Raw genomic sequence first — 12,606 nt, 5'->3', positions numbered from 1 at the left:
TTTTTCCCCTCATTCCCTTCCAATTTCATTTCTGCTCTTTAGCTATTAGAATTATTTCTCAATTTATGTGTGCACATCTGTGAATGTAATCTAAAAAAAAAAAAAAGACCTAGGACTTGAGTTCTCTCACTACCTTCTAGGGCCTGTGGTTTCAAAAAATCTTTTACAGTTGTGCTCATAGTCTTGAAAGTACAAAACCTCCAGATTTTGTTTGAAAACTTTCCTTGGACACTGTAACATGCAGGATCTGTATGCAGTATCACATAGGTAAGTATTTCCGCCATCCCCCTGGATCGATCTGATCAGCCTACATACAGTCTGGTTTAACAAATGCCTGGGGCATGCACGTGACTTCTTCGTTTGCTTTGTGCCCATTATCTTGTAAAGTTGCATTAAATTCACTCAACACTGAGACTAGTTTAAGTGTGTGTTCTTTCTTCCCAGCTATTCACACCAAAGCTTTTGCCTGAACGTCACGTCTGTCAAGCTAGTTTTGCAGGGGTAGGATCCAATATTATTTTGCAAGTTTTTCCTCTGGTAAACTCAGTCCTGGTGAGACAAAACATGTCAAGTTTTTAATTATATTTAGGAGAGTTCTGGCATCATGGGAATGATTATGTAGTCTTGCATAGTCCATATATTTTATCAGTTATAGGAATAAATATCTTACTTTACTTTTTGTCGCAGTAATCTCAGACATAACTTTTAGATTTCCAGCTAACTCCTACAGAAGAAGCAGCTACAAAGGCAAAGTGGCAGAGGATTATGGGTTCAAATTATGAAATAGTGGTAGGTAAATTTTGATTACTCTTACTAAATACCCTTTTATCTGTCCATCTATGATGTTGCTAACATACAGATGCAGATATATTTGTACTGAATTTTTTCCACTCTTTATAAAAATCATACATATGCTCCTTAATCTGTTGAGATTATTTTAGTTATAAATTTTGAACATAGGTATATATTTTTCTGTATTGATTGTAGCAAAATAATCACAGGCTTCTTAGGTTACTGTGCCTATGAGTATTGTTTCACAGATTTCCTAGTTTCAAGAGGATAAATGTGTATTAGAGTAAAAAATAATATTTAAGGTGAACTTCAAAGCTCCCTTCATTAGCCAGAATTTGAAGCTAGTGCTTGAAATGCCCTACCCATTCTGCATACTGAATGAATTGTTTGATGTAATGATCTAAATAATGCATAAGAGATTTCCTGTAGATACAGTTGAAAAGCAGTATCTGAGTTTAGGACTTAGTTGAAAATTCTGTGCCAAAGCTGTAGTTTCTGCCAAAGTATGTATTATTAGGTGTATTTTTGTCATACACTGTTCCCACTTGTTTATGCTGAGGTGGTGTGTGATCAAAGTTTCAGTTTTTATCTGACTGTCCCCTGATGCAAGCATTTGTCACATTTTTACACAAATGCATTGCAGAGCCTCTTTCTTATCTGGCATAGATCATACTGGAGTGGGCTGTGTTTCAGTTTCTGTGCTTAAAGGGCTTTTCTTGTTCTTCTTATGTAAGAGTCTGAAGCACCACGTAAAGGAAGGTAAAACAGGGTCTGTGATGCTGATTTTCTGTCCACGTGCATAGTTGTATTACTCCAAACAGGGAGTTTTGCTCTGTTGTGATTTCTGGATAAAAATTTGTGAATCTGTGACAGTAGTTTCCTTTCCAGAATAGTCTGCTATTGTGTGATTGTATAACTTTCACTGAATGTGGCCTGCAGATTTTAGTTTTTGGTTTTCCCTCTCAATGGTTTCTTATTGGGAAGTTAAAATTACATTTTTTCTCTTTTATGCTGCAGGTGTTATTTCCCTCAGTGTTGTTGAAAAACCTAGGCTAGTAACAGTCTAAAACTCTACATTAGACCTGACAGTATTTCTGGTTTCTCATTTCTGTAATATTCAACTCATCATATATAAATTTAAATGGAAGGTAACAGGTGCAGCTGTAAATATGTCAAGAATAATTGTTTCTTAATCTTACTTTAGGTGGCTGTAGTTAACAAATTTAGTGAAAGCAGTGGGTTAGGGATAAGCCTTGAAGCTACAGTGGGACATCATTTCATCAGATCCATCTTACCAGAGGGGCCAGTTGGACGAAGTGGCAAGCTGTTCAGTGGAGACGAGCTGCTGGAAGTAAGGAAAAATACTACTTTATCTTAGTCTGCATTCAATAACATTTTTCAGCAGTGACTTGCTTCTCACAGGTTATGACTTTGGGAATGTATCATATCTAACTACATACCAGGTGTAACCAGAAGTGCTTGAGCAGTCACTTCATATGTGAATTTATGTGAATGCATATGCTTAGATGCATTTCTCCCCTGATAGCTGATTTTTCAGGTATGGTTCAAGGTCACCAAAAAAGAAAACCTAGCCAAAGCGCTGAGTCAATAGGAATATCGTTACACAGTGAAGAGACTAAGCAACTCTTTACTTTTCTAAATAATTTTCTTAGAATTAAAATGTGAATTTGGTCCACATGAATGCAAGAAACATGAAGCGGCAGAATATGTGGTGTTTGTAGGGTGGCATTGTGCAATCAATTTGTGAGACTATCCATTCAGTTCAAACTTAACTTTGTGCTGATTCTTAGCACAAAATTGAGTAGAAATTAATGGTTGGCAATGTCCGTTAATGTGTCTGGTTTAATGGTTCTTTTTGTGGTTTGTGGGTTTTTTGTTTGTTTTTTAATCAGGTGATTAGTGGTTTGGGCTTTTTTTTTTTTTACCAATTTTCGTACATTGTATTTCTAAGCACTGTGTTTTCTTTATTTATTGAGGTGAATGAGATCTCTTTGCTTGGAGAAAACCACAAGGATGTGGTCAATATCTTGAAAGAACTGCCTATTAATGTGACAATGGTGTGCTGTCGTCCGGTAGCTCCCCCCATCACTCACCCAGAAGTTCTGGAGAGTCTAAGTCTATCTGAGGTTCAGCTCACAGAAAAGGTATTTTCTGTTTTAAAAAGCCACTCAGAAAATGACTGTTTCCTTGACCAAAAACGTAGAAAGTTATTGTAAAGATTAGAAATACGATGTAATATTTTAGGACTTGGAACCAGGTAAGTAGAAAAAGGCAAATCATGTTCATCAGCCATACTTAAGGCCAACCAGAAATGTCAATCCTGGTAGGTCGTGGGCAGAAATATCCTGTGACGCAGGTCTATCTACCCAAGGGCTTAACTTCTGTTATGCAGGTGGGCCATGGGAGTATGGTAAGCTGAACTGTGTGTTCTTTAGAATCTGAAGAAATTTAATCTGGTTTTGAACTTTGCCTTCTGGGTTTGTGTTGTGCAGAACTGCATGTGCGTTCACTGACAGACACACTTCCGTCACTCATAAGTGCGAAATTCTGGGCAGCCTGATGTACTAAACAGGTAGCAATGGTCTGCCGTGTAGTATCCAAAGCAATAGCATTTGTATGAAAAGACACACAGTTTGAGTTCTGGGTGAGGCATCCAGTTCAGCTTGTTGTTGCTAAGCTTTTCTGTGAAACCAAGGGAACAATGTGTGTGTGTGTTTTCCTTTTTTGAACAGTATGACTTTTGTCAGTGCTACTACATTCGGATCACGGCATGTTTTTAGATACACTGTTTAATAACAGATATTTGCTGTATATTTGAAATACATGTACTAATGAAGTTTTCTGAAGGTTTGAGTTTGACAGAAATTCCATTTTGTAAATATTTTTTCCAGTGAGTACTTTCATATACTTGCAACATAGTTATTTTGTTACAAGGATATGTGAATTCTGTGTTGGGTTTATCAGATTTCTTTGTTAACTTTGCCGAGCGCTTGCACTTTCTCTGTGTTTAGACATCACATAGTTTTTATCTTGTTCTTTCTGAACAGAGTTTTCTCTCTTCACATTCACAAACATTTGCATTTTATTGATGAACATTCACTGTTTTTTCTCAGGCTCACATAGATCTTGGATTCATTGGCTCCTCGGACACAGAAGGAACAGCTTTGGAAATAGCTGATGAGGGTCAGAGCATGGAAGAGGTGCAAAGCTCGTCTTTGGCAATGTGGGAAACAGAAGTGCAGTGTATTGAACTGGAGAAAGGGAGTATGGGACTGGGATTTAGCATACTGGACTACCAGGTAATTTCTGCACTCTTGAGGACAAAATACTTTGTATTGTTTGGATCTCGCAATATCATCTAAGTATGTATTTTAATGGTAAATGTTAATGGAAACCTAGCAATACAGTAAAGCTAAATGAATGTCACTGCAGGTCACTATATTACTTATTCCTCTTACTGTAGTAAGGCTGCAGGTTCTAAGGGTAATGGTAATACTGATCCAGAAAAACAGGTAATCCATAATATACTAAGGTCTTCAAAGAGCTCATCTGCTAGTGCCCCCGGGGCAATGAATGATGTGATCAGAATATTCAGGCATTTAGCCATGTGTTTTGCACCTGCAGTGAGGTACTTAGGGCAGGATCCAATAAAGGACTTAGGTGCTTAGAGCAGGATTTACTAAAGTCCAGAACTGCAATTCTGAAATCTCTTGCTTAGCTACTGTCTGTCCAGGATGTGCCTTAACCTCCCTTCATTTTGTGTTAGACTTCAAAATCCCTCAGTATCTCAAGTTGTGATTCTTGGTGTGTCCTGATGAACAGCTCATTGCCTGTCTCCTGCCTGCACTTGATAGGGATCCCAGAACAAATGTTCTTCCTGTTCCCACTTGTCACAGTGGGTAATTTTTAATCTGTTCAAAGTCAAGTAATTTCTCGCTGTGATCAGTGTAGGCTTTTGCCCAGCTGTTTGGTGGTGCTGCAGGACCCAGTCTCCTCCCAAGTCTCTGCTGGATCTTGTCCCTAAGAATTTATGCATTTGCGTCTGGAGGTTATTTCCACGTGGAAATTACGCCCACGGGGCACTGCTTAGAATTAGTCTGTACCTCAGTAGTGTTTTGCATTTGCACACTGGTAAAGATGAGAAGGAGTGTAGCTTAATAAAGTGAAGTATGAAGGCATAGTCAAATACACATTTTATGAAATGGTGGTTACTTTTTAACATGTTGTTCATGATGCTCTGCAGTGAGACACCATGGCCAAGCCTGAGTATTTGGAGTCCATGTCAGCACCAAATAAAGCATGTTTTTGCTTCAGCCTCTTCTGAAGCATTGACACAAATAGTGGGTGGTTGTGTAGTTAGTTACTGAATTTTGTTTATCGGTAGTAATACTGAAAGGTTATGGGAAGTACCTTAAATTGTTTTATATATTTTGCAAATGTGAGTTTGATTATGTCCTACAGCTGTAGTCACCTTTCTGAAACTTACTTTTTTTTTGATGTTATATTTGTGATTTGTCCCGTGCTGTCTCCTTTGAGATGTGGTTAAAATGTTTCATTTTGCCACTGAAGTTTCTGCTTTTGTCTAAGACTGTGAACAATAAGTTTACAGTGAGATTTATCTTTGTATTTTGCCATTTCCGTCAAATTTTCATTTAATTTTCAATGAAAGGTGAAAAGTTAAGAACAGTTATATTGCTACTAATACATTCCTCATGTTTTATATAGTGGCAAGCCTGTAGGAAAGTCTACATAATTTCTTACCCCCAGGGAAGAGTATCACATACACTAAAGACGTGATATTTTTCAAGAAATGTGTCATGCAGTGTCATTTAAAGTGACAGTGTAAATACTTGTTAAAATAGTGAGGAAGATGTCAGTGTTCAGGCTTAAGTACTATCTCTGGCAATGCCAGTTATATTTCCATTTGTGATGTGTTTTATTGCTCTTTTTACTGCGTTAGCTGCCATGGAGTATTAAGAGTCTTGGTGTCATTCCCTCTCTCCCTTCCTCAACATCTCTCCTTCATCAGTCTCCAAGTCCTCTGGTTTTGGGTGCTGCCTTGATGTTGTTCATCCTTCCAGATGCACATCTTGGCATGGAAAGTTGTTACAGTTGCACGCCAGTTTGTAGATGTTTGCTTTCTATTCCTTTTGTTATCAGTAAAGCTCGTACATTATTACATTTATTGTTTTTTTTTTCTGTGCAAGTGAATTGCCATCTGTTGGAAACGTTAACGTGTAATAGTGTTCCTTGGGAATGCAGTTCTATAAGAATCAGGCAAATGTGTGCACCTATAATAATTGTTATAACAGAGTCATATGTTCCTGTTTTTGTATTTTGTAGTATTTGATGCTATCATTTTTATAATAATCAATGTGTTGAAGGATGGGGACTTCTACTCAGTTTTCTTTTTTAAAAGCAAACAGCACTTTGTTGTGTCTTGTTGATTAGAGTGCTGTATTGGTATGTTCCTGTCTCCCATAAAGTGTTTAATTAGACACGAACAAGGACTTGCCTCTTAAAAAGTGCTTTCTCAGCCGAGCAGATGTGGTGCCATGAAGTACAAGAGAGTTGTTGAAAATAAGCCTTTTGTTCCACCAGAGTGCACATGTTAACTTTGCCCCAGGCTGCACTGCCCAACTGTATTCTCAAACCACCAAGTGTAAGGGAGGATGAGTTTGCAACGCCGTCATTGCAGTAGGAAGTATTTGAATTTCTGGTGTGTAATTACTCATTACAGTAAGAACAGCACTCTGCAATTTAGCAGTATTTTATTCAGAAGATATATGATGGGACATCACCTAGAAAGGAGTGATAATTTTTGCATTTAAGAATTAAAAATAGGTGGAAGTCTAAGCATATGGGCAGTATGGACGGGAGGGTATGTTCCTGATAAGAATTCAGCTGGAGCAGAGCTCCAACTTTTTTAGTAACCCAACTCTGCATAAAAATTAGCCTCTCAAGACATAAAAGAGTAAATAAAATGGAATATTTTTCTTCCTTTTATTTAATTAGGATCCTGTTAATCCAGCAAACACCGTAATTGTGATTCGCTCCTTAGTTCCTGGGGGAGTGGCTGAGCAAGATGGCAGACTTCTTCCTGGGGATCGGCTTATGTTTGTCAATGATATCAACTTGGAGAATGGCAGCCTGGAGGAAGCAGTACAAGCACTGAAAGGAGCCCCAGCAGGAACAGTTAAAATAGGAGTTGCCAAACCACTGCCTGTAAGGATTTGGGAATTTGATGGGTACTTTTCATGTCATTTAAGCTGGTACATGATGATCATGACTTCTGCATACACTTTGTTTGCATTGGGGTGCTGCTGGGTGGCTCGAAACATCCAGAAACTGTTTTTAAACTGTCCTGTATCTCCTTGCATGCAGGAGTGGCCTGTGTAGTATATGACTGGTGTAGTGATTGCAGGACCTGGCATACCTGTCTTGCAGCTGAGAAAACAGCGAAGCATCTTGCAAGCAGCACAATCTTTCAGGGCTGCAAGTTGCCAGGCATACTTTTGTACACTTTAGAAGAATCTCTGAATGTATGAGATGGTGACGTAAAGTCAGTTTTTTGTGATTTGCCCGGAATTTGCCTGTGCCTTTGCTTTGCAAGGTATAGTACATATACAGTCTTTGTTTTTAGACTGTGCACTTTACTTTAAAGAATGGTGAGTAGTCTTCAGTTCATATATCTCAGACTGGTTATTTTAGTACAGCCATAACTAATTTCAGGCTTCATTTGAAGCTAGTCTGTAACAATTAGAAGAATGAAGTTGAAGGAGACCTAGGGTTACTGACATACTGTGTTATAGTAATGTTGCTAGAGGACTAGTGTCTCTGGTGTGTTAAGTTCAGATCAGTAGAATAGCATCAGTTTATACAGACAAAGAGATTCTTTGCACTATAAGCCCAAATGCAGTCTTTGGGGTTCATTTTTGCTTTTCATGAAATTATAATCTTGTAATCTTTGTGGATGCAGATATCAAAGTTTCATTCTTAGTGGATCCTTGTGGAGAGAGTGGGTGGGAATGGCTGATGTTTAATAATAGGGAACTTTTAAAACTTGCTTTGTTAAATTCATTTTTTTGTAGTGGAGACTCTGTTACACACTAAAATGTCTTATGAATTGACATTTTCCTACTTAAGAAGGTGTCACTCTAAAAGAGAAAATGCATGGGGCTTTTGTTGCTCTTCCTAGTATTTTGTAAACATTCAGTATTTACACTTCAGTATTTCAAGTATTATGCCTAACAACTAATTAAACATTGTGGATAATCACTGGCTTCTTTGTAGTACTGGACAAGTACATCTAGCATCAAATTATGTTGGAAAAGGCTACTGTTTTTTAGTCGGAATGATGTTTTGTCCTCTTGAGGCTGTTCCACCTGACAGATACAATCTTAAAACACAGACAGATAATGCAGTCTTCCTGCCTGCTAACAAGATTACTCTGTGCTAGCGAGGTTGTAAAGGCCTCTGCTGTTAGGCTCTTTCCGTGATGGCAGCTCTGATAGCAGTTTTAGTATATGTTTAATAAGAGCAGAAATTGAAAATGAATTTAGACTAAGCTTTGGGCTCTGGTTTACCTGGATAGGCCTCTTTTGTTACTTGGAGATATCAAAGGAGATGTGAAGCTGAATCAGTTCAGATAATTTAAAAAACAAATTGTCTCTTCACCTGCCCAACATTGTGACTGTGATTGAAATGAACTCTTTGCTGCATTTGGAATTCGTTTGGCTCTCTAAACACCCACACGTAACGTGCTCTGCACGCCCTGTGTCCTGGCCACTCATCCAACTCAGAGCTTCATTCTTTCTGCAGCTTTCACCAGAGGAGGGCTATGTCTCTGCTAAGGAAGATTGCTTTTTCTACACTGCCCAGTCACTTGAGGAGGAGGGGCCAGCTGATGCAGCCCTCTTCCATGCTGAGCTGGCTCTGGTTAGTGGCCCAACTTACCAAAGATTTCCTAAGTCTTTGCATTTTGTAATGAAAGGGATTGCTTTGTCACTGTTCATGCTTATTTTGTAGTGTTTACTGTCACCACAGTACTCATCCACCATAGCTGGGATGGGTCCTCACATGGTAGAAACTGGCACCTGGAGATTTTGGCTATTTGCATGTGCTGTGAATCTGACCTATGATATGTTAGTTGCTGGAAAAAAAGGAAGTATTTTTCTGAGATTTTCAAAAGTGAATGGCTACCCACTCTCTTTGCATGCACTGAGTACCCCTTTGAAAATCTCACCTTGTGTAGAGAAATGTTCATGTACTTATTTTGTAAATAAATCTCTTTGTCTATATATCACAACACGTTACTTCTCTACCTTGAAAAGTTTTTAGAACGCTCTTTTTGCATGCAAGCCAGTTTTACAAGGCATGTTGTCTGTCTTCAAAAGCTGCCAGTGCTTCCTCCTGGTAGTATGCTTTAGACTTCAGCATCAATCAGTGATTATGAGATTTGCAAGGTCAAAAGTGTTTGCTTCTACACATGATGCGGCTTACCTGAGCATTCAGTGCCTTACATAGCCCAGAAGTTACCAGTAAGAACTCAGATTAAAAAAGAAAGAAATAGGACTTTACAAAAACAAACAAACAACAACAACAACCAAACAAAAAACCCAAACCAAACCAGAAAGAATATAAATATATTCCAAGTGTGTAATCTTCATTTTCTGGGGATGTGAGTAGGGAAGCAGTTTCTACTAAACATCAGAATTTAATTCATTAGAAAAAAGAACAAAATGAAACGAAAATCTGAAATGGATTCTTCCAAGGCAAAAATCTCTGAATTACTGATTCCAGTATGTTTGTTATTTTTTCACATTTGCAAATGCCAAGCTGGTTTTAGTAACTTGCTTTTAAACATGACTGCCTGTTTTTTCTTCTGCAGTTTGTTATCAACCACCTTGCTATCGTAGTTAGATAATAGGATTTACCTTATTCTATTCGTTGAGAAGAAGTATGAAGAAGCCAGGTTAGATATTATAAACATCCTTTAATTAAAGATGTGTTGAAAAGATCAGATTAAAAGTTAAGTATTTAAAAATTTGACTTCTATCTGTGATTCATACAAAAAATTTTAAATTGTCAAAGAACAATGAAAATATCTGGCAGATAATAATATGCTTAAATTGTCAGTTCTATAAACCATCTAATTAAATATGCAAAATATGAACATGAATGTGCAGTCACCCAGTTGAAGATGTGTTTGCAGAGTGCCCTCATAAGATACTGTATTTCATAGATAAATCTGCACTCATATTTTACAAGTCTGTCCCTTTTTTTAGGGCATAGCTTCATTAACACTAATTTGCATGTTCCAGAAGATGGGCTGAGAGTAAGTTACACCAAAGAATCAGTTTGCATTTCGTGTTTAGTCTTTAAGGTTGAGACAATAAAAAATGGATCATTTGTACTCCAAAAAGAAATCAAAATGTTGAATCACTGCAGATTGTTGCTGCTTCTGTTGTGAATCTGGCATAATGAATTCATAGTATGATTAACCACAGAGGCTGAAAACCAGCACTTAGATCCCATCTCTGCAGATGGGTGCATGTCATACGGGTTTAGGGTATGGTCTTGGCTCTGAACTCACTGATAATTTTTTTAAGCATACACTGCTTTCCTGAGCTCTGCTAAGGGAGATGAAATTATAATCAAAATCTACTATGTGAAGCATCATAAATTAAGTCTTTTAGAACTTAATTTTATTCTAGTATTTGAAAGTATATGAGTCGTCTTGAAATAAATTGTATTCCATTTACAAAAAAAGGCAAAAAATGCTCCCCATGTCCATGTCTGGAACTCTTTTATAATTTTCTCATGTAAGATGGGAGAATTGTCCATATTAATCCTGTTGTCAAATGTAAAATATTTTGGAAATTGTAAAAAATCATGTCAAAAATGTTTCTTATAAATGTATTGGAAAGCATTGCAGCTTCCAAAAGATCATTTGTTGTACCCTTTTAAAAACAATCAAACCTATGAAGGTAGGTTCCTGACAGGTAGCACTAAGTGAAGCTCATTACTTTTTCAGTGCTAGTTCTTGTAAGAGAAAATTAAAAAGTAAAAAAAAAAGCCCTAATCAAACTAAAATTTTCAGGCCAAGGAGTATAGCAGAATTCTCCCAGCACTTCATACTTCTATTAACAGGCATCAGCCTGCCTCAGCCCTGCAACTCATTCCACTTGAAACTCTCCCTTTACTTCAGATAGTCTTTGCAACCTCTGAAGATGTAGTAACATGAATTGTAACTGGAAGCAGAAACATTTCTTACTGTGCTGCGCTGATATAACTTCAATGTAAAACATGGAGGGGGGAAAAAAAACGGAAGTGTCAGTCAGTAGCAGCTGAGGTGCATGTATTTGGGGCTTATGTGCTGTGAAGGTAACAGCCTGGCTGATTGAATTGCTTTCGTTATTAGGTGGACTCCTGCGAGGCAGATCTAGCGGATGAGCCCACATTTGAATCTCAATATTCTGTAGAGAGTGACACCTTCCAGGCTTCAACGATAGCTCTGCATGGCAGTGCCTGTAGCAGTGACCTCAACTACGGCTTCTCTTCTCCATTCCCAACTCCCAAGGTAAAAAGGAGGATGGTTTTATTGATGACAAACTGATCATAAGTGTGGAAAAGCTGTATTATTAGATATAAATGTTTTATGTCATACTGGTTCAAACTGCATTGTTTCTTACCAGATTAAAGTGTGGCTTTGTTTAAGGTAATGCTGCTGTCTTTCAGGCATCTGTGGTGAAGAGAGAGGCTGCTAGAAGGTTGATAGCTTGGATTTGTGTTTTGTATAGCCACGTAAAGTATGGTGAGATGTTTGTAGTGTTAAAGCTGTGGTGGGCAGTCTCTTATAAAAACTTAATTATTATTACTTCAGAGAATAGTGAAGAGTGGTAACACAAAAGAACTGCATTATTCTACAGTATTTTAGGTATGAAAAGCAAGAGCAAGTTTTCATCCTAAGCTTTGCTTTTATGCTTCATAGTATGTTTGCTAGTTCATTTTCTGTATTCTTGAATTAAATGTCCATAATAATACTATAATTATATGTAAATCCGTATATATCAGACCTCTAATTACTAATAATTTCTATTTAAAGTCAATAAATCAAGTTATTTAAGAGTATTACAAAGATCGGTATCTTCTTTCTTGCTGGTCACATACCCATACTGACTTGATTGTATCAGAATTAGTGTTTTGTTTCTCTCCGTGGTTTTTCATGTTCCTTTTTCTTGGCAATCTATAGATTTATTTTAGTAATCCAGAGTCTTCCAAGTCATTTCTCTTAGCAGTCATCTTTGAAAGCAACATCGTAGGGGTTTATTCCAGGGTTTGCACTCCATGATCTTGAATAGAGTAGCTGCTGCTTTTTCCTGCACACCTGAGCTGCAGTAACTCCCTTTATCCGTTCTGGAATATGTTCAGCCCTTATGAGGCACTGGTTGGGAAGCTAAATTCATCTTCTAATGGTTTCTCTTAATCCACAGAAAAGCACATCTCTGCTGTGCCAGTGGGACAGATTGCATTGTTTAGCTCTATAATTGTTACCTAAGCGGATTATGCATTTTGCATGCTGAGAAGCATTTTATGAGATAGAGGCTGGATTACATTATATATCATGTTGATGCTCTAGAAAGTCTTAAGTTATTTTCAGCATTGACTTAAAGCAGGTTTCGTTTTACGTGGTTTTTTTAAAGATTATGGTCCTGACTTTTCAGTGTTCCTCTCTGCACCAGTATGAAGTGAGTAAAAAGTTCTCATCAAGTAACATTTTATGCTTTGCAG

At 37.6% G+C, this 12,606-nt stretch overlaps 1 protein-coding gene across 13 annotated transcripts in view; it reads left to right on the top strand.

Moving 5' to 3' along the window:
* Positions 1-12,606, top strand: part of MPDZ (multiple PDZ domain crumbs cell polarity complex component) — a 101,341-nt gene that overhangs the window by 38,544 nt on the left and 50,191 nt on the right. For 12 of the 13 annotated variants that reach the window (XM_065657779.1, XM_065657785.1, XM_065657784.1 and 9 more), the window contains exons 13-19: positions 710-789; positions 1,997-2,143; positions 2,790-2,957; positions 3,927-4,112; positions 6,829-7,038; positions 8,635-8,751; positions 11,237-11,395. In XM_065657779.1, the coding sequence (XP_065513851.1) occupies positions 710-789; positions 1,997-2,143; positions 2,790-2,957; positions 3,927-4,112; positions 6,829-7,038; positions 8,635-8,751; positions 11,237-11,395 (1,067 nt within the window). The remainder of the gene's footprint in view (positions 1-709; positions 790-1,996; positions 2,144-2,789; positions 2,958-3,926; positions 4,113-6,828; positions 7,039-8,634; positions 8,752-11,236; positions 11,396-12,606) is intronic. The other variant, XM_065657782.1, reaches the window with a different exon arrangement.

Source organism: Caloenas nicobarica, chromosome Z, assembly GCF_036013445.1.
Source record: "Caloenas nicobarica isolate bCalNic1 chromosome Z, bCalNic1.hap1, whole genome shotgun sequence".
NCBI classification, from domain to species: Eukaryota; Metazoa; Chordata; class Aves; order Columbiformes; family Columbidae; genus Caloenas; species Caloenas nicobarica.
The sequence above is the reverse complement of the archived record's forward strand: the minus strand, read 5'-3'. Positions and strand labels throughout refer to the sequence as shown.